This window comes from Salmo trutta, chromosome 13 (assembly GCF_901001165.1).
Source record: "Salmo trutta chromosome 13, fSalTru1.1, whole genome shotgun sequence".
Classification (NCBI taxonomy): Eukaryota; Metazoa; Chordata; class Actinopteri; order Salmoniformes; family Salmonidae; genus Salmo; species Salmo trutta.
Genome location: NC_042969.1, coordinates 30,023,912 through 30,046,436, shown reverse-complemented (window position 1 = coordinate 30,046,436; position 22,525 = coordinate 30,023,912). Strand labels below are relative to the sequence as shown.

Here is a 22,525-nt window from a genome sequence, read left to right as displayed (position 1 = left end):
CGCCTCCGTGTCGGACGCCGCCGCCTCCGTGTCGGACGCCGCCGCCTCCGTGTCGGACGCCGCCGCCTCCGTGTCGGACGCCGCCGCCTCCGTGTCGGACGCCGCCGCCTCCGTGTCGGACGCCGCCGCCGCCTCTTAGTCCGTCATTTGTCTCCCCAATACCAGTTGTGTTGAAGGCCTTGACCGTGTTGCTTGCGCTGTCAGTCACCACTTGTATCAGCTGTCGCTGCACGTTCTAGTTCTTCAGGACACTTTGACATTTCTGCTAAATGGCCTCTGCTGTGTGGTGTCCTTGTATGTGCTTGTAGCTCAGTAACACCATGTGGCCTTTATATTTTCCGTCAATTAAACAAGCGACAAGCCCCCCCCAGGAAACTGTGCCCCCCTTCTTCTAGTCCAAATGTCAGTTGACACAACGAAACCATCACCTAGTTGCAATTGGTCTCTCGGCTTGGCTTTGATTGGAGAGAGTGGGGAATGAGGGTGTCTCTGACCAAACTATAGCAAGGCGGTTTGTAGCCTGGTTGAGATGCACAAACAACGTACCGGATCCCTTCCCATTATCCTTTAGTTAGGGGCTCAAAGTCCAAGTAAACCATTTTAAAAGCCTGCAATTGGCTCTTTATCTTCACGTTTTGTAAAGTAATATTAGAATGTGTCTTTCTCCTGCAAAGTAAATTGCTGCTGCGTCTCCTTCTCTGTAAATACAAATTAGGACTGACCACAATTAGTCGACTGGTCGTTTGTTTGGTCGATCAAGTTTTTTTATTTTTTGTTGAGCAGCATCATATATATTTATTTATTTATTTATTTATTTATTTATTATTAATTACACCTGTCTCATTCACGCCCATCTCATTAACTAGTCCATTGCGGAGGACGAGGGATGGCACAGTCCATGAATGTGTGCTCTCCCGTCAATGCGTTCACATCAATTAAGTTATGAAACAATTGTATGAATAGTTTGCATTTGATTGTTAGTGTCTATCAATTCCCTATTTACATATATCACCAGTAGTACATTTACCATGAATACCTATTTCTCATCTACAATGTTTATGGTCATTTCTGTTAATGCATTCTTCTTTGTAATAATAATAATAATAATAATTATTATTATTATTATTATTATTATTATTATTACAGTCTTTTACCGTTCCTGGAACAAAATGTTTTTGTATAAGGTTTCTTTAGGTAGGCCTAAAGGTTTTTAGGTAAGGCAACTCTATCAAAACGGAAAGCTCCTTGGAAGAACTAATGTGTCAGGCCTTTTGGTCCAAAATCAATGATAGTCTATTGTATAGATAATAGGACGAAAATGACCAGAACTTTTAAGAGATCTGATTTTTGGTCTATAAATACTTGGCTACAATGACATTTAGCTAGCTACCCACCTCGTTCCTTTCTGTTAGCATCTGCATGTAGTACACCACCATGCTTTTGGGATACGTTTGTAGACACTCCCTCTCTTGGTCCTCCTCTTTGTAAGTCACCTTGATTTTGCACCTCTGTGTTTTATCAGCTTCTTGATGAGGTGTTTAGCATCTAAAGCAACTCCCAGCACAGTGAATGCATACATTTTCAGTAGTGATGCACCGATATGACATTTTTGACCGATATCTGATATTTTCCTTGCCAAAAAAAACAATACCGGTAATCGATATAAACATTTTTTTAGTGGCCTTTTAGGCATTCTAGTACAGTTAAATAGTTTACACACATGCATGGACTCCAAGAGGTGTCACTACAGTCCCTGGTTCGAAACCAGGCTGTATCACATCCGGCCCTGATTGGGAGTCCCATAGCACACAATTGGCCCAGTGTCGTCCGGGTTTGGCCGGGGTAGGTTGTCATTGTAAATAAGAATTTGTTCTTAACGGACTTGCCTAGTTAAAGGTTAAACACACCACTCTGACCAAAAAGTTATTTTGTTGGCATTTACATATATTCCCATAATTTTTTAATATTTAACTTTTATTTAACTAGGAAAGTCAATTAAGAACAAATTCGGCCTTGTTTAGGGGCAGAATGACAGATTTTTACCTTGTCAGCTCAGGAATTCGATCTAGCAACCTTTCGGTTACTGGCCCGACGCTCTAACCACTAGGCTACCAGCCACCCCATTACCAGTAAAACGTAATCAAAACCAATTTCTTTCATTTACTTGCTGTGCGGTTTCAGTGTTTATTTGTTCAGTTGTTTCATTCTCAACCAGGATTTCTCATACTATGGAATGCCGTTTGGGTCTTTGCGTGTCAAATAACACTATTTGACATGTCAAATAAGCTTGTTGACCAATCAGAACCTCAATATGACTGTTCTTCCCCAAAAACATCTGTTTAGGTGTGATTTAAATAACCCTAATTTATAAGACAGTTATTTGATTAATGGTGGTCGGACCCATCTATGTGAAGCTAGCCGCAATATTGATTAGCCACAATAATGGATTTTGCGGTTAGCCTTCAAAATAAAACTATAGCATAATTCTTCTATTTGTATTAATTTGCAATGTCAACTATTTTCAGGTCTCTCCAGAGATGTTTGATCGGGTTTTAAAGTCCGGCCTCTGGCTGGGCCACTCAAGGACATTCAGAGACTTGTCCCGAAGCCACTCCTGCGTTGTTTTGGCTGTGTGCTTAGGATCGTTGTCCTTTCGGAAGGTGAACCTTCGCCCCAGTCTGAGGTCCTGAGCGCTCTGGAGCAGGTTTTCATCAAGGATCTCTGTACTTTGCTCCGTTCATCTGTCCTTCGATCTTGACTAGTCTCCCAGTCCCTGCCGCTGAAAATCATCCCCACAGCTTGATGTTTCCTCCATGGCATTCAGGCCAAAGAGTTCAATCTTGTTTCTCATGGTCAGAGTCATTTAGGTGCCTTTTGGCAAACTCCAAGCTGGCTGTCGTGCCTTTTACTGAGAAGTGGCATCCATTTGGCCACAAAGGCCTGATTGGTGGAGTGTTACAGAGATGGTTGCCCTTTTGGAAAGTTCTCCCATTTCCACAGAGGAACTCTGGAGCTCTGTCAGAGTGACCATGGGGTTCTTTGTTACCACCCTGACCAAGGCCCTTCTCCCCCGATTGCTCAATTTGGCCCAGGCGGCCAGCTCTAGGAAGAGTCTTGGTGGTTCCAAATTTCTTCTATTTAAGAATGGAGGCCACTGTGTTCTTGGGGACCTTCAATGCTGCAGACATTTGTTGCTACCCATCCCCAGATATGTGCCTTGACACAATTCTGTCTTGGAGCTCTACGGACAATTCCTGTGACCTCATGGCTTGGTTTTTGATCGGACATGCTCTGTCAACTGTGGGACCTTTATATAGACAGATGTGTGCCTTATCAAATCATGTCCAATCAATTGAATTTACCACAGGTGGACTCCAATCAAGTTGTAGAAACATCTCAAGGATGATCAATGGAAACAGGATGCACCTGAGCTCAATTTTGAGGCTCATAGCAAAGGGTCTGAATACTAAATAAGTTACCTGTTTTTAAAAAATGTTAATACATTTGCAAAAAAAGGTTTTCGCATTGTTGTTATGGGGTGTTGTGTGTAGATTGATGAGGAACATTTTTTATTTAATCCACTTTAGAATAATGCTGTAACAAAATGTGGAAAGGTCAAAGGGTCTGAAACACTGCATTCGGAAAGTTATCTGAAGCCTTGGCTTGACGGAGTCTTCCTCAATGCCCAGACCGTGTCCGTAATAAGGCCTCTGTGCCAATTTGAATGTGTCAGGCAGTTGGAGGGATGGACTTCACATCAGACCTGAAGAGACACCTCGGTGTGTACAGAATATCTAGGTCAACAAGTAGAAAAACTAACACAGGCCAGAGGCCTACATATAGGACAGGAACTCCTTGAGAAATGACAGAGGGAGGTTTTGTTTTCCCTGTCCCTGCCTGTCCTACAGCTGTCCCGCGGTTCATGCTAACCCTTACAGCGGTTCTGCGGTTCATGCTAACCCTTACAGCGGTCCCGCGGTTCATGCTAACCCTTACAGCGGTCCCGCAGTTCATGCTAACCCTTACAGCGGTCCCGCGGTTCATGCTAACCCTTACAGCGGTCCCGTAGTTGGTTGACCTGTAAAAAGTCAGAGCCTATTTAATAGGTCTCGAGCAGGGTACCGATTTTATTGGAGGACCAACAAAAAGCCGATACCGATTAATCGGACAATTAAAAAATATATATATATGTGTAATAATGACAATTGCAACAATACTGAATGAACAATGAACACTATTTTATCTTAATACAAAAATAAAATCAATTTAGTCTCAAATAAATAATGAAACCTGTTCAATTTGGTTTAAATAATGCAAAAACGGAGTGTTGGAGAAGAAAGTAAAAGTGCAATATGTGCCATGTAAAAAAGCTAACGTTTAAGTTCCTTGCTCAGAACATGAGAACATATGAAAGCTGGTGGTTCCTTTTAACATGAGTGGTTAACATGGTGGTTCCTTTTAACACGATTGTGCTTTTTTTCCGCGAATGCGCTTTTGTTAAATCATCACCCGTTTGGCGAAGTTGAAGTAGGCTGTGATTCAATGATAAATTTAACAGGCACTGCATGGATTATATGCAACGCAGGACAAGCTAGTTAGTTAACCTATTAATATCATCAACCATGTGTAGTTAACTAGTGATTTTGTTAGGATTAATTGTTTTTTATAAGATAAGTTTAATGCTAGCTAGCAACTTACCATGGCTCCTTGCAGCCACAAGGTTCTTTTGATGCTGCACTCGCATAACAGGTGGTCAGCCTGCCACGCAGTCTCCTCGTGGATTGCAATGTAATCGGCCATGCCAATATTAATCAGTCGTCCTCTAGCTTGGTGGGCCAAAATATAGTCTGTGGTTGGTTGCGTAATAGACATGACCTTTTCCTGGTCAGGTCACGCATTCAGGAAAAACTTGAAGCTTGGCTAAAAGTCTTCTGCATGCTTGGTTTCGGTTGGCACCTAACCGAATGAGTGTGCTCGCATACTCCCTTTAAAAGACCTTCGCTTGAAAAACCAGAAAAGGCTGCAATAGTCCTGTTTGTCCATCTCGAGATGTCGTAGCCAGTATACACTTCCTCAAAATAGTCAGACTTAATGTAAGATAACTCAGGAAATCGTTTATGCCAAGGCAGTCTTACTTGCTCAATTTTACATCTAACAAGTGAAAAAATGTGCATGAAAATGATTAGTCTCTCGTTGAATGACAACAAACGCTTAATTGAAGAATCCCTACTGTTGACCAATTTCCGACGAAGGGGCGTATACTTCGGCTACCGACGTCAGCTTGCCTTGAGAAGATGTTTTGTGTACATGAGCAGCCGAAAAAAATAACAAATAAAAAACCTTGCCGAAGACCAAAATGTCACAATGTGGTCATAAATATATCCAGTCATGCAAATAAGTCTGGGTTTGCGGAGGACACCAGTCAACCTGAAGAGCTGTGCTAGTTTACATTAGACTCCAGTCTTAGGTCTTATTTAACTCTGTTCATCAACAACTATGGATACAGATTTTTAAGCAATATAATATTAGACATTTTTGGGGTCAGTTGCAGATCAAGATGCAACATCAAGAGTGAGTTGTCCCTGTCTGCTGTTATGTGCTTTATATGTTGTGCTTTGCTTACACTTGTCTCTCTCCCCCTTCTCCTTACCCCAGGTGGAGTCATTTATCTTGGACCAGGAGGACTTGGAGAACCCAATCATGAAGACGGCCTCGGAGTTGCTTTTGTCCAGCGCCACAGACGGGGTGGACCTCCGCACCGTCGACCCAGAGACACAGGCCCGCCTCGAGGCCCTGCTAGAGGCTGCAGGTACGACCTCTAAACCCTGACCTAGACGCAGAGACCTAGGCCCGCCTCAAGGCCCTGCTAGAGGCTGGAAGTACGACTCTGGGCCCTAACCCTGACCCATGTTGTTCAGAACCCAACTGGGCCCAATCCCACTGTTCAGCCCTGTCCCAAAGTCAATTCAAACTCACTTCACCTTAAGATTTAGGCCTAGTACCCCATCCAAACCAATTCTATCTAACCCTACTTGACATGAAAGGACCCCTCCAGCAACCCCATTCCACCCTACCAAATCCCAGCTCGCCCCCTCTAGTACTTCCCACAAACCTGACACCTTGCCTTGCAGACTGTCACAGTTCTGTTTGATCCATTGAAGTGAACGTGTGGTTATCTGCATCTAACACAGCATAGCTGTCACCCACCATCCGACCACGTTAGATCACTGATTACTTCAGGGGAAGGAGGAAGGCAGGAGGCGTTTCAAACAGGAGAAAAGCCAGAAAGAGAGAGGTCCATGTTTCTAATGTCAACATGTGGATGTCTGTGTTAGTGTGTGCTCGCATGTGCGTAGCCTACATGTGTCTGGCTCTTGACTGTTGTAGTGTAGTGGTAGAGCAGGTGCTTATGGGTAAACGTGTGTGTTATATGGACCAGGGTGTGTCTAGGTTTTACAGTTGGTAACAGTATTCAATTATCTTAAAAAGTTTTTTGTTAAATATCAACACAACACAAAATGCAAATTAACGTAATTTCCGGACTATTAAGCGCACCTGAATATAAGCCGCACCCACTGAATTTAAAAAAAAATATTACTTTGAACATAAATAAGCCGCACATGTCTATAAGCCGCAGGTGCCTACCGGTACATTGAAACAAATGAACTTTACACAGGCTTTAACGAAACACGGCTTGTAACAAAAATAAATAGGCTTTAACGAAACACAGCTTGTAACAAAAATAAATAGGCTTTAACGAAACACAGCTTGTAACAAAAATAAAAAGGCTTTAACGAAACACGGCTTGTAACAAAAAGTAAAAATTAGCAGTAAGCTTTAGTTGTCTTTTTGCACTGAGTCAATTCCTCATGCTGCTGTTTCCAACGTCTTATCATCGACTCATTAAGACCAAGCTCCCGTGCAGCAGCTCTATTTCCTTTTCCAACAGCCAGATCAATCGCCTTCAACTTGAAAGCTGCATCATATGCATTTCTCCGTGTCTTTGCCATGATGAGGGTGACAAAATGACTACCGTAATCAGAATGATGGGAAGTTTGAGAGTACTCGATTTAATCTAAACAGTAAACAAAAAAGTTGTTTGACCCTAACCCTTTCGGCAATTTCATTGGTCTAATGAAAGCTTCATGCCGCCAAAAAACGTAGCACGTCAAAATGTGTTTTTAAAAAAAAAAAAATATTTAAAGCGGGAAAAATCCATATATTAGCCGCGTCATTGTTTAAGCCACGAGGTTCAAAGCTGGGAAAAAAGTTGTGGCTTATAGTCCGGAATTTACGGTACAGGAAAATGTCAATGTTGTTTTCTCTTCTCTCTCTCTGAGACACAGGCCATGTCCAAAATGGCACCCTATTCCCTATCCCACAGGTCTATGGTTCCTGATTTTAAAAAGTAGTGCACTATATAGGGAATAGGCTGCAGTTTCTGTGCTGCATTAATGATTTATTCCACCAAGTCAATTGAGAACCAATTCTCATTTAGAATGACAACCTGGCCGAGAGGCATAACATTACAGCAAAGAACAGGACAACACACAATACCACAAACAGAACACACTATATACAGAGAGAAGGTACAAATACATAAAATATACAACGATTACAGTCTCAGGTTAGTTAGGATCACCACTTTATTTTAAGAATGTGAAATGTCAGAATAATACTAGTGATTTATTTCAGCTTTTATTTCTTTCACCACATTCCCAGTGGCTCAGAAGTTTATACACTCAATTAGTATTTGGTAGCATTGCCTTTAAATTGTTTAACTTGGGTCAAATGTTTTGTGTAGCCTTCCACAAGCTTCCCACAATAAGTTGGGTGAATTTTGGCCCGTTCCTCCTGACAGAGCTGGTGTAACTGAGTCAGGTTTGTAGGCCACCTTGCTCGCACACGCTTTTTCAGTTCTGCCCACACATTTTCTATGGGATTGAGGTCAGGGCTTTGTGATGGCCATTCCAATACCTTGACTTTGTTGTCCTTAAGTGATTTTCCCCACAACTTTGGAAGTATGCTTAGGGTCATTGTCCATTTGGAAGACCCATTTGCGACTAAGCTTTAACTTCCTGACTGATGTCTTGAGATATTGCTTCAATATATCCACATAATTTTCGTTTCTCATGATGCCATCTATTTTGTGAAGTGCACCAGTCCCTCCTGCAGCAAAGCACCCCCACAACATGCTGCTGACAGGTGTATAAAATCGATCACACAGCTACGCAATCTCCATAGACGAACATTGGCAGTAGAATAGCTTTAAGAGCTCAGTGACTTTCAATGTGGCACCGTCATAGGATGCCAACTTTCCAACAAGTCAGTTTGTCAAAATTCTGCCCTGCTAGAGCTGCCCCGGTCGACTTAGTGCTGTTATTGTGAAGGGAAAACTTCTAGGAGCAAGAACGTGAAGTGGTAGGCCACACAAGCTCACAGAATGGGACCACCAAGTGCTGAAGCGCGTAAAAATTGTCTGTCCTCGGTTGCAACACTCACTACCGAGTTCCAAACTGCCTCTGGAAGCAACGTCAGCACAAGAACTGTTCGTTTGGAGCTTCATGAAATGGGTTTCTTTGGCCGAGCAGCCGCACACAAGCCTAAGATCAATACAACAGGTGTAGACTTTACAGTGAAATGCTTACTTACGAGCCCTTGACCAACAATGCAGTTTCAAAAAATAAGGACAAGAATAAGAGAAAGTAACAAGTAATTAAAGAGTAGCAGTAAAATAACAATAGCGAGACGATATACAGGGGGGTACCGGTACAGAGTCAATGTGCGGGGGCACCGGTTAGTTGAGGTAGTATGTACATGTAGGTAGAGTTATTAAAGTGACAATACATAGATGATAACAACAGAGAGTAGCAGCAGTGTAAAAGAGGGAGGGGGGGCAATGCAATTAGTCTGGGTAGCCATTTGATTAGATGTTCAGGAGTCTTATGGCTTGGGGTTAGAAGCTGTTTGGAAGCCTCTTGGACCTAGACTTGGAGCTCCGGTACCGCTTGCCGTGCGGTAGCAGAAAGAACAGTCTATGACTAGGGTGGCTGGAGTTTTTGACCATTTTTAGGGCCTTCCTCCACACCGCCTGGTATAGAGGTCCTGGATGGCAGGAAGTTTTGACCCAGTGACATACTGGGCTGTTCACACTACCCTCTGTAGTGCCTTGTGGTTGGAGGCCGAGCAGTTGCCATACCAGGCAGTGATGCAACCAATCAAGATGTTCTCGATGGTGCAGCTGTAGAACCTTTTGAGTATCTGAGGACCCGTGCCAAATCTTTTCAGTCTCCTGAGGGAAAATAGGTTTTGTCGTGCCCTCTTCACGACTGTCCTGGTGTGCTTGGACCATGTTAGTTTGTTGGTGATGTGGACTCCAAGGAACATGAAGCTCTCAACCTGCTCCGCTGACTTTGGAGCAGTGGAAGCATTTTCTTGGAGTGGATAATCACACTTCACCATCTGGCTGTCTGACGAATGAATCTGAATTTGGCGGTTGCCAGGAGAACGCTACCTGCCCTGATGCTTAGCGCCAACTGTAAAGTTTGGAGGAGGAGGAATAATGGTCTGGGGCTGTTTTTTATGTTTTGGGCCCCTTGTTCCAGTGAAAGGAAATCTTAATGCTACAGCATACAAGAAATGGTTTGAGATCGGTGTGGAAGAATTTGACTGGCCTGCACAGAGCCCTGACCTCAACCCCATTGAATACCCTTGGGATGAATTGGAATGCTGACTGCGAGCCAGGCCTAATCGCCCAACATCAGTGGCCGACCTCACTAATGGTTTTCTGGCTGAATGGAAGTAAGTCCCCGCAGCAATGTTCCAACATCTAGTGGAAAGCCTTCCCAGTCAAGGTTGTTATAGCAGCAAAGGGAGGACCAACTCTATATTGATGCCCATGATTTTGGAATGAGATGTTCGACGAGCAGGTGTCCACATACTTAAAAAAACTCTTCCTGGTGTTTATTACGGATCCCCATTAGCTGCCAAAGCAGCAGCTACTCTTCCTGGGGTCCAGCAAAGTTAAGGCAATTTATACAATTTTAAAAACATTACAATACTTTCACAGATTTCACAACACAGTGTGTGCCCTCAGGCCCCTACTCCACCACTTCCACATATCTACAGTACTAAATCCATGTGTATGTATAGTGCGTATGTTATCATGTGTGTGCATGCGTGTGTCTGTGCCAATATTTGTGTTGCTTCACAGTCCCCGCTGTTCCATAATGTGTTTTTTTAAATCTGTTTAAATCTAATTTTACTGCTTGCTTGTGGTCATCTATGTTGTTGTTCTTTAGGTGGAGTTATGGGTCAATTTGCATATTATTGGAATGCATGAATCTCCTTTTTATTTTAGTTTAACACCATTTTGACACATTCACCCCATTTATTTCTAGAATACTATGTTTTGTCATATACCAGATAGGTACAGTGATGTGGTGGTTTACAGGGTCAGCCATAGTAGTATGTGGTGGTTTACAGGGTCAGCCATAGTAGTACGTGGTGGTTTACAGGGTCAGCCATAGTAGTACGTGGTGGTTTACAGGGTCAGCCATAGTAGTACGTGGTGGTTTACAGGGTCAGCCATAGTAGTACAGGGTCAGCCATAGTAGTACGTGGTGGTTTACAGGGTCAGCCATAGTAGTACGTGGTGGTTTACAGGGTCAGCCATAGTAGTACGTGGTGGTTTACAGGGTCAGCCATAGTAGTACGTGGTGGTTTACAGGGTCAGCCATAGTAGTACGGCGCCCTTGGAGCAAATTGGGGTTAATAATTACTAAAGGACATATCGACAGATTTTTCACCTTGAATGCTGGGGTATTCGAACCAGCGACCTTTTTGTTACTAGCCCAATGATTTAACCGCTAGGGAAGCTGCCGCCCTAATGAGAAACATTCACACTGGGTTAGTGCAGAAATACCACAATAACACGAGGCAAACATGGCAACACGGCAGACAGAATGATCAGCAGGCATATTGATCAGTCAGCAGATCAGGTAATGTTTTTAAAGGAGTGTGGTGGCTTGAAGGTCTTATGCAGCTCGTTCCAGTCGTTGGCGGCGGAAAACTGGAATGATTGATGGCCACAGGAAGTGCTGGGCTTGGAATGAGCAGGTTGCTATTGGTAGTGGAGATGTTGAGGTAGAGGGGGGACTTGCCAATGAGGGACTTGTAAATAAATTGGTACCAGTGGGTCTGGTGTTGTGTATGTAACGAGGGCCAGTTGACCAGGGTGTAAAGGTCACAGTGATAAGTGTTTAAGAGGGCACTGGTAACAAAGCGGATGGCAGTGTGGTAAATTACAAGTTGTTTGAGGGAGGTTTTGGGGGCAAGCCTGTAAACTACATTGTCATAGTCCAGGATTGGCAGTATGATCATTTTTACAAGGGTGTGCTTGGCAGAGTGGGTGAAGGATGTTCTGTTGCGGATTAGGAAACCAATTCTGGATGTAAATTTAGACTATAGGTGGGTGATGTGTGTATGGAATGAGGTTGAGAATGTTAGGAGAGTAGGCAGGTTGAGGTAAGTTCTGGTTGAAGAGCATGCATTTAATTTTTTTTGGTTTTGGTAAGGTCAGAGAAGGTGTGTTGGATGTTAAAGCTATGTTGTAGGGTGGTTGCACGGTGTTCAGGGAGGGGCCAGTTGTGTACAGGATGGTGTCATAAAGGTGGATGAGGGTCACCAGAAGCATGCGCAACATTCTTAATATACACCGAGAATAGGATCGGCCCAAGAATCTATCCTTGTGGAACTCCCGTAGATACAGCCAGTGGGTTAGAAAGCAGGCCCCTCGGATTGTACACGGCCAGAGAAATAGTTTCCAAACTAAGCTAGACAATCCTCAGAACCTTAGGTCGTTGACTGTGTTGATCAGGATGTAGTGGTTAACATAATCAAAGGCTTTGGCCAGATCAGTAAAAACAGCCGCACAATGCTGCTTGTTGTCAAAAGCCGTGGTCATGTTGTTTAGACGGGACAATACAACGATCAACCACCCAGACCTCAGCCCTCCACTACTTGCCCTGCCTGCCCGCCTGGGGCAACATTGTAAAATCCTTCTGACAGGCAGGTGTCGGCTAAGTTTAGACTGACTCACACAGGCAGGGTAGTGGTGATATAAACACTGACTGGCAGGACCCACCCACTTCTGGCTGCTGTCTTGAGCTCTGACCCAACGTTGCTTTTTTCTGATTATTTTGCCGTTTACATTTTTTTTTTGGTCGGGGGGGTTCTTTCTCTTGCTAGCTTACTCTCACTTTCTCCCTTGTCTCATGTCAACGGACACGCATACAGTATTTTGGCTTGGCTGGCCTCCCTGGATGGGAAGTGTGTCTTGCTCCTTGTGAAAGAGGTCCTTCAGTATGTTAACGGAACAAACAGTCTGTTTTTTTCCTCCTGCCTGCTTCTCTCTTTCGCTCTCCTCCCTCCCTCCCCTGCATCTCGGTCCTCTCCCTCTCTTCTGCTGGCTTTCTCTTCCCTCCCACTCACACACACTCGTGTATGACATTCCTGCATTTCACCCTGCTGTGCCTGTCTTGTCCAACACCTTCTACACACAGTGCTAGTCCACCAGGCTAGTCCACCAGTCTAGATCTCATCTATAATTCACAAGACAGAGCCCTGCTAGCCTATAGGCCCCCAAGCCCCTCGCCCCTACCATTCTGGCCCCTAGCTAGCCCCTACCCTTCTGGCCCCTAGCTAGCCCCTACCCTTCTGGCCCCTAGCTAGCCCCTACCCTTCTGGCCCCTCGTTAGCCCCTGCCCCCTAGTCACTAGCTAGCCCCCTAGACACTAGCCATCCCTTGTCACTAGCCAGCCCCCTACCCAGCCCCCTAGACACTAGCCAGCCCCCTACGACACTAGCCACCCCTAGTCACTAGCCACCCCCTACCCACCTAGACACCCCACTAAACACTAGCCATCCTCCTAGACACTAGACACTAGCCACCCCTAGACACTAGCCAGCACCCTAGCCACCCCTAGACACTAGCCAACCCTCTAGGCACCCCTACCCCCTAGACACTAGCCACCCCCTAGACACTAGCCACCCCTTAGACACTAGCCACCCCTTAGACACTAGCCACCCCTTAGACACTAGCCACCCCCTAGACACTAGCCACCCCCTAGACACTAGCCACCCCCCTAGACACTAGCCACCCCCCTAGACACTAGCCACCCCCCTAGACACTAGCCACCCCCCTAGACACTAGCCACCCCCCTAGACACTAGCCACCCCCCTAGACACTAGCCACCCCTCAGCCCTTTAGGTAGCACCCTAACCCATAGCTTAGACTCTAGTGTAGCCCCCAGGCACTTGGGGTGAGGACTGGGTCAGTCGGTGGAGGACGTATGTCTACATTTTCACCTAGCTTCTCAGGGGGAAAGGTGGAAATACTTTCACATTACTTCATGTGAAAATGCCTCTAGACCAAGACGTTTTAACATATAGACATACACAGAGTGTACAAAATATTAGGAACACCTTTTGCCCTCAGAACAGCCTCAATTCGTCGGGGCATGGACTCCACAAGGTGTCAAAAGCGTTTCACAGGGATGCTGACCCATGTCGACTCCAGTGCTTCCCAAAGTTGTCAAGTTGGCTGGATGTCCTTTGGGTGGTGGACCATTCTTGAGCGTGAACAACCAGCAGCGTTGCAGTTCTTGGCACACACACACACACAATCGATGTCTCAAATGTGTCAAGGCTTAAACAAACCTTCTTTAACGTGTCTACTCCTGTTCATCTACACTGATTTTAAAGGGGATTTAACAAGTGACATCAATAAGGGATCATAGCTTTCACCTGTTCAGTCTATTTCATGGACAGAGCACGATGTGTCATGGTTTGTACACTCAGTGTATATACCCAAGACTGTTAAGCTTGTCAAATCTGTTTTCCTGATTTGGATCTAACCCATGCTTGTGTTTTTTTGTATTTTTTGTTATGAATGCCGCTACTAACATTGGATTGGATTGGCTGTGGCTGGACTTGCCTCTACGATCGCCTGCCTGGCTTCTTTGGTGTGGTTTTGCCCCCATGCCTGTGTTTCCTGTGATGACCTTTAATCCGGAAGGCATTGGTAAACTGTCAACTGCGGATGGTAAAGCGTTTGCAGATCCCGAGGTGCTGCGGAGACTGACGTCGTCAGTGAGCTGTGCCCTGGACGAGGCGGCTGCCGCCCTGACGCGCATGAGAGCAGAGAACACACTCAACGCTGGCCAGGCCGACAAGTATGTATCTACCCCAGTCCATCTATCATCAATACATCTATCAATACATGAGACGAGAACACACTCAACGCTGGCCAGGCCGACAAGTACAGTTGAAGTCGGAAGTTTACATACATCTTAGCCAAATACATTTAAACTCAGTTTTTCACAATTCCTGATATTTGATCCTAGTAAAAAGTCCATGTCTTAGGTCAGTTAAGATCACCACTTTATTTTAAGAATGTGAAATGTCAGAATAATAGTAGAGTGATTTATTTCAGCTTTTATTTCTTTCATCACATTCCCAGTGGGTCAGAAGTTTACATACACTCAAATAGTATTTGGTAGCATTGCCTTTAAATTGTTTAACTTGGGTCAAACGTTTCGGGTAGCCTTCCACAAGTTTCCCATAATAAATTGGGTGAATTTTGGCCCATTCCTCCTGACAGAGGTGGTGTAACTGAGTCAGGTTTGTAGGCCTCCTTGCTCGCACACGCTTTTTCAATTCTGCCCACAAATGTTCTATAGGGTTGAGGTCAGGGCTTTGTGATGGCCACTCCAATACCTTGACTTTGTTGTCCTTAAGCCATTTTGCCACAACTTTGGAAGTATGCTTGGGGTCATTGTCCATTTGGAAGACCCATTTGCTTTAACTTCCTGACTGATGTCTTGAGATGTTGCTTCAATATATCCACATAATTTTCCTGACTCATGATGCCATCTATTTGGTGAAGTGCACCAGTCCCTCCTGCAGCAAAGCACCCCCACAACATGATGCTGCCACCCCCGTGCTTCACGGTTGGGATGGTGTTCTTCGACTTGCACACCTCCCCTTTTTTCCTCCAAACATAACGATGGTCATTATGGTCAAACAGTTCTATTTTTGTTTCATCAGACCAGAGGACATTTCTCCAAGAAGTACGATCTTTGTCCCCATGTGCAGTTGCAAACCGTAGTCTGGCTTTTTCTATGGTGGTTTTGGAGCAGTGGATTCTTCCTTGCTGAGCGGCCTTTCAGGTTATGCCGATATAGGACTCGTATTACTGTGGATACAGATACTTTTGTACCTGTTTCCTACTGCATCTTCACAAGGTCCTTTGCTGTTGTTCTGGGATTGATTTGCACTTTTTGCACAAAAGTACATTCATCTCTAGGAGACAGAACGCATCTCCTTCCTGAGCGGTATGACGGCTGTGTGGTCCCATGGTGTTTATACTTGCCTACTATTGTTTGAACGTGGTACTTTCAGGCATTTGGAAATTGCTCCCAAGGATGAACCAGACTTGTGGAGGTCTACAGTTTCTTTTCTGAGGTCTTGGCTAATTTCGTTTGATTTTCCAATGATGTCAAGCAAAGAGGCACTGAGTTTGAAGGTAGGCCTTGAAATACATCCACAGGTACACCTCCAATTGACTCAAATGATGTCAATTAGCCTATCAGAAGCTTCTAAAGCCATGACATAATTTTCTGGAATTTTCCAAGCTGTTTAAAGGCACAGTCAACTTAGTGAATGTAAACTTCTGACCCACTGGAACTGTGATACTGTGAATTATAAGTGAAATAGTCTTTGTGTAAACAATTGTTGAAAAATTACTTGTGTCATACACAAAGTAGATGTCCTAACCAACTTGCCAAAAATATAGTTTGTTAACAAGAAATGTGTGGAGTGGTTTAAAAACGAGTTTTAATGACTCCAACCTAAGTGTTTGTAAACTTCTGACTTCAACTGTGTGTATCTACCCCAGTCCATCTATCAATACATCTATCAATACATCTATCAATACATCTATCAATACATGAGAAGAGAACACAGTGCCGACAAGTATGTCAGACCAACTGAATATAGCAGTCAATATCTGAATGTCAGTCAATGTATTACCTCCGTGATCAATATGTTACTCGATCAAACAGTTTAGTCAAGCATCATGTCTGGAAGTTTCAGTAATAGCAGAAGTGTGATTATGAGCTGTGTGTGTGTGCGGCATTAGTTGTGTAAGTGTGTGCGTTAATGTAAGGCGGGTGTGTTCTCCTGTCACAGGGGCAGTAATTGTAGCAGTCTGGTTATTTTCAGCCGCAGTCTAGCGGAGGCGTGTTCGGACGGAGACGTGAACGCCGTGAGGAAGCTGCTAGACGAGGGGCGGAGCGTCAACGAACACACTGAGGAAGGAGAGAGTCTTCTCTGCCTCGCCTGCTCTGCTGGATACTATGAACTCGCACAGGTGTGTGTCTGTGTGTCTGTCGCAAGTGTGTAATCGTCCTTTTTCAATCAGTCATTTTAGTAACTTCTGTGAAAGGTGTCCTCTCTTTGTGGGTTATGTCAGAATGCGGTTCAGTCCCCCACAATCTCTACAGCATACATTTACATTGTATGAGCTCTGACCCCTGCTGTGATTGGTTGTTAGGTGCTGCTGGCCATGCATGCCAACGTGGAGGACCGGGGGATTAAAGGTGACATCACTCCCCTGATGGCGGCGGCGAGCGGCGGTTACGTCGACATCGTCAAGCTGCTCCTGGTCCACGGGGCTGACGCCAACGCACAGTCCTCCACCGGTACAAATACACGCATTTCTCTATCGTTTTCCATCTGCCTTGCTCAATGGGCGTCTGGTTATTTCTTGTCATCATTTTTGGTCCAAACTGAAATGTTTAGATTTCTGCTTGGACAATATGTCCCTATGCACCATCTTGGCCCCCATCTCGGCCCATTGAGTTGCATTAAATCTAAACATCACTAACACACGTAACACAGCCCTGACGTATGGTCTCTCTCCCCCTCTGTAGGTAACACGGCCCTGACGTATGGTCTCTCTCCCCCTGTAGGTAACACGGCCCTGACGTATGGTCTCTCTCCCCCTCTGTAGGTAACACGGCCCTGACATATGGTCTCTCCCCCTGTAGGTAACACAGCCCTGACGTATGGTCTCTCCCCCTGTAGGTAACACAGCCCTGACATATGGTCTCTCTCCCTCTGTAGGTAACACAGCCCTGACGTATGGTCTCTCTCCCCCTGTAGGTAACACAGCCCTGACGTATGGTCTCTCCCCCTGTAGGTAACACAGCCCTGACGTATGGTCTCTCTCCCCCTCTGTAGGTAACACAGCCCTGACGTATGGTCTCTCCCCCTCTGTAGGTAACACAGCCCTGACGTATGGTCTCTCTCCCTCTGTAGGTAACACAGCCCTGACGTATGGTCTCTCTCCCTGTAGGTAACACGGCCCTGACGTATGGTCTCTCTCCCCCCCTGTAGGTAACACGGCCCTGACGTATGGTCTCTCTCCCCCTCTGTAGGTAACACGGCCCTGACGTATGGTCTCTCTCCCCCTGTAGGTAACACGGCCCTGACGTATGGTCTCTCTCCCCCTCTGTAGGTAACACGGCCCTGACGTATGGTCTCTCTCCCCCTCTGTAGGTAACACGGCCCTGACGTATGGTCTCTCTCCCCCTCTGTAGGTAACACAGCCCTGACGTATGGTCTCTCTCCCTGTAGGTAACACAGCCCTGACGTATGCGTGTGCTGGGGGGTTTGTAGATGTGGTGAAGGTTCTCCTAAAGGAGGGGGCCAACATCGAGGACCACAACGAGAACGGTCACACCCCTCTAATGGAGGGGGCGAGCGCGGGCCACGTGGACGTGGCCAGGGTTCTGCTGGAGTACGGCGCCGGGATCAACACACACTCCAACGAGTTCAAGGAGAGCGCCCTCACACTCGCCTGCTACAAAGGTCTTCTTCACTTCTCGTCTGAGTATTTGTGTTCCCTTTGATTGTTTTAGATGTTTTCTTGTGGCGCTCGCTCACATCGCCCCCCTAATGCAACCTTCATAGTCTCAGACAACAAAATAACAGTCTCTGCTTCTCTCTCCTTCCCGCCCGCCCGCTCTCTCTCTCTCTCTCGCTCTCTCTCTCGCTCTCTCTCTCGCTCTCTCTCTCGCTCTCTCTCTCGCGCTCTCTCTCTATCTCTCTCTCTCTCGCGCTCTCTCGCATTATATATATATAAGGTCATCTGGACATGGTGAGGTTTCTGCTGGAAGCCGGGGCAGATCAGGAGCATAAGACAGATGAGATGCACACAGCGCTGATGGAAGCCTGCATGGTGAGCATATGACCCAACACACAGCCCCTCTCTTCTCTCCCTGCTTGTGTGTGTGTGTAACTCTGTGTCATAACCAACTCAGGTGCTTATGTTGTCCCTATGTGTGTGTGTGCTCTTCCTGTCCCAGGATGGGCATGTGGAGGTGGCACGGCTGCTGTTGGACAGCGGGGCGCAGGTCAACATGCCCGCGGACTCCTTCGAGTCGCCCCTCACCCTGGCAGCCTGCGGCGGGCATGTAGATCTAGCAGCTCTGCTCATAGAGAGAGGAGCCAACCTAGAGGAGGTGAGTAGCAACACACAGTCCTTAAACACTGGATGTGTGTGTGGGTGAATGAGGGTTAGGGTCACACAGAGAGACGGTGAATCCCAAACCCTCCCAACCCGCTCTGAGGAACCTCCGTTGTCACACTGAGGGTGACTTCCAGAGAGTGGCGAGGGGCTCAGTAAATCCTTCAGCTTCAGGACACACTTACATCATGTAATTCATGTTCCACTTTTAAATAATAAAACAAGCATGAAATTCAAATGAACAAACCCCCGCTGTCGTTTTACAAGATTTAACCATCAGTAACAGTTAAATGTTTAATTTGGGATATTTTTGAGCTTTTACGTGTGTCAAGTCTCGACATCAGACAAACCAATGCACGTGTCATATAATTAGGCACGCCTCTCCATTCTTTTGTGAAATTGCACAAATCAACGCAGTGCCTTGTGGGATTCCACATGACTATGGGAGCGGCAGCGTTGCAGGCTCAGTCTAAGTGGCTACTGGGGGGTTAGTTCGCCCCTACGCCCTGGATCATTTTCACTCCTTCAGCTTTGGGACACTTGTTCAAATGGAGGGGCCAGGGGAAGTGGGGGTTTTGGGATTCAGCCACTGAGACCTGTAACAGTGTGTTTTAATGTGTCCAGGTGAATGATGAAGGTTACACCCCTCTGATGGAGGCAGCCAGAGAAGGTCATGAAGAGATGGTGGCCCTGCTACTGGCTCAGGGTAATCACCTGGCAGATACATGGATATCTGCACACTGTTCAATGCTGTTGCATGTATACTATGTTATTGTGTGCAATAAAGTGCTTTGTCATGCCTGTTGGTGAGGGTCTCACTCCTAATATAGACACTTACATCTCTCTCTCCATCTCTCTCTTTCTCCCTCCATCTCTCGCTCTCCTCCCTCCCCCTCCAGGTGCGAACATCAATGCCCAGACGGAGGAGACCCAGGAGACAGCCCTGACCCTGTCCTGCTGTGGAGGGTTCCTGGAGGTGGCTGACTTCCTCATCAAGGCCGGGGCCGACATCGAGCTGGGCTGCTCCACGCCTCTCATGGAGGCTGCACAGGAGGGTCACCTGGAGCTGGTCAAATACCTCCTGGCTGCAGGTACACACACACACACACACACACACACACACACACACACACACACACACCTGGAGCTGGTCAAATACCTCCTGGCTGCAGGTACACACACACACACACATACCTGGAGCTGGTCAAATGCCTCCTGGCTGCAGGTACACACACACACCTGGAGCTGGTCAAATACCTCCTGGCTGCAGGTACACACACACACACACACACACACACACACACACCTGGACCTGGTCAAATACCTCCTGGCTGCAGGTACACACACACACACACACACACACACACACACACACACACACCACACCACACCACACCACACCACACACACACACACCTGGAGCTGGTCAAATACTGAGGATTCTTAGTTTGATCTTTAGTATTTTGGTAGGGTACTTATGTGAGACTCCAGGCCTTAGCCTAGAAACTAATAGCTGTTGTAAGTAAAGTTGACAAATTCTACCTTTTTAACAGGGCTTGTTAGTTTTTTTGGTCTGCTCTGAACTCTGACCTCTCTCTATAGGGGCAAACGTGCACGCTACCACGGCGACAGGAGACACAGCGCTGACGTACGCGTGTGAGAACGGACACACAGACGTGGCCGACGTTCTACTGCAGACTGGAGCCGATCTGGTACACCAACACCTGTTATCTCTCACTCTGTGTCACCATCTCCCTCTCTGTTTTATCTTCCCTGTTAGCTCTTTCATTCTGTCACCATCTCCCTCTCTGTTTTATCTTCCCTGTTAGCTCTTTCATTCTGTCACCATCTCCCTCTCTGTTTTATCTTCCCTGTTAGCTCTTTCATTCTGTCACCATCTCCCTCTCTGTTTTATCTTCCCTGTTAGCTCTTTCATTCTGTCACCATCTCCCTCTCTGTTTTATCTTCCCTGTTAGCTCTTTCATTCTGTCACCATCTCCCTCTCTGTTTTATCTTCCCTGTGTTTTATCTTTCATCCTATCAATCTGTGTGTTTTTGTTTTACTGTCCTTGTTGGCACCAGAAGTCCTCAAGGATAGTAAAACTATAAGATTTGGACATTACTATTTTAGGCTTAGGGTTTAGGGTTAGAATTAACGTTAGGGTTAGAATTAAGGTTGGGGTTAGGTATAGTTATAGGGTTTAGCGTTAGAATTAAGTTTAGGGTTAGGTATGGTTTAGGGTTAGAATTAAGTTTAGGGTTAGGTATAGTTATAGGGTTTAGGGTTAGAATTAAGGTTAGGTATAGTTATAGGGTTTAGGGTTAGAATTAAGGTTGGGGTTAGGTATAGTTATAGGGTTTAGGGTTAGAATTAAGGTTGGGGTTAGGTATAGGGTTTAGGGTTAGAATTAAGGTTAGGGTTAGGTATAGTTATAGGGGTTAGGGTTAGGTATAGTTATAGGGGTTAGGTATAGGGGTTAGGGTTAGAATTAAGGTTGGGGTTAGGGTTAGGTATAGGGGTTAGGAAAATCGAATTATGGATGGGAATCAATTCTTTGGTCCCCACAAGGATAGCAATACATAACCGTGTGTGGACCCATGTCCTGTCCTAAAATCCACGTCCTGTTTGTCTGTTCTCCAGGAGCATGAGTCTGAGGGGGGGAGGACGCCCCTGATGAAGGCAGCCAGAGCAGGACACCTCTGTACCGTGCAGTTCCTCATCAGCAAGGGTGGGTTAGGTTAGACTGCATCTTTTTTTTAAACCCTCTACAATGCCCTTGTTAAAACATTGTCCTACTATGGCAGCCACTGGAAGGAGTAGGCGAAGTCACAGAGCGAGTGCTCTGCATAGGTGCTTTGGTGGTGTTTTCTGTGGGACTGAAAAAAGCAAAGCTTGGGAACGTAAAATAAAGAGTTTTACCAGGCCCCTGCTTTTAAAATAACAGTTCTGTTCCAGAATCTCCTTCTTTCCTCAATGTTGTTATTTTCCGGTTTTTGGTTCTGTTTCCTGAACTGGTTCCAACCCCTGGTTCTAATATTCTTTGGCTTAGACTGCATTAAAAAACACGTACAGGTCCCTTATTTAGGATCCACATTCATTTTGAACTATTGTTATGAAACAATTCTTAGAAGTGAATTTAAAGTGAAAGTTTCTTGTGTTTTGTGTCCAGGTGCTAATGTGAACAGAGCGACGGCTAACAAGGACCACACGGTGGTGTCTCTGGCCTGCGCTGGAGGACACCTGGCTGTGGTAGAGCTGCTACTGACGCACGGAGCTGACCCCACACACAGACTGAAGGTAGAATACACACCATCATCAAACAACACCATCAAACTCATAAGGAAGCTGTTCAACTCAGCCATAGTAACAACAGTATCAGAATAGAAAAAGTGAACTTTGAAGCCTCATGCAGACTTACACTCATTTCCTGTTTCTCCTCCAATAGGACGGCTCGACAATGCTGATTGAAGCTGCTAAGGGCGGCCACACCAACGTGGTGTCCTACCTGCTAGACTTCCCTAACAACATCCTGTCTGTCCCCGCGCCCGACCTCTGCCAACTCACACCCCCCTCACAAGACCCCTCTCAGGTTAAATGTTTTTCATGAAATAGTTTTGTGCTATTGAAACAGGAAATGGCCAGCGTGGAAATTGTGTTAAACTAGTTGTCAAAGTAGTTGATGTTTTACGACCACTCATCTATCCCCAGGTTCCACGTGTCCCATTCCAGGCCCTGGCCATGGTGGTTCCCCCCCAGGAGCCAGACAGAGCCCCCTCCAACATCACCACGCCCCCGCCACCCGTCACCAGCAAAGGTAAAACGGGGAGCCTTGGCCTGGCCTGTTATGAACGGGGAGCCTTGGCCTGGCCTGTTATGAACGGGGAGCCTTGGCCTGGCCTGTTATGAACGGGGAGCCTTGGCCTGGCCTGTTA

General features: G+C 45.9%; 1 protein-coding gene across 14 annotated transcripts in view; it reads left to right on the top strand.

Annotated features, from left to right (window-relative positions):
- Nucleotides 1-22,525, top strand: part of LOC115205609 (ankyrin repeat and KH domain-containing protein 1) — a 53,261-nt gene that overhangs the window by 5,010 nt on the left and 25,726 nt on the right. For 6 of the 14 annotated variants that reach the window (XM_029771769.1, XM_029771763.1, XM_029771764.1 and 3 more), the window contains exons 2-15: nt 5,656-5,809; nt 14,078-14,234; nt 16,270-16,432; nt 16,616-16,763; nt 17,701-17,934; nt 18,210-18,304; nt 18,426-18,587; nt 19,217-19,298; nt 19,492-19,683; nt 20,195-20,304; nt 21,234-21,330; nt 21,763-21,890; nt 22,039-22,182; nt 22,302-22,407. In XM_029771769.1, the coding sequence (XP_029627629.1) occupies nt 5,656-5,809; nt 14,078-14,234; nt 16,270-16,432; nt 16,616-16,763; nt 17,701-17,934; nt 18,210-18,304; nt 18,426-18,587; nt 19,217-19,298; nt 19,492-19,683; nt 20,195-20,304; nt 21,234-21,330; nt 21,763-21,890; nt 22,039-22,182; nt 22,302-22,407 (1,972 nt within the window). The remainder of the gene's footprint in view (nt 1-5,655; nt 5,810-14,077; nt 14,235-16,269; nt 16,433-16,615; nt 16,764-17,700; nt 17,935-18,209; nt 18,305-18,425; nt 18,588-19,216; nt 19,299-19,491; nt 19,684-20,194; nt 20,305-21,233; nt 21,331-21,762; nt 21,891-22,038; nt 22,183-22,301; nt 22,408-22,525) is intronic. The other 8 variants (XM_029771775.1, XM_029771771.1, XM_029771773.1 and 5 more) reach the window with 7 other exon arrangements.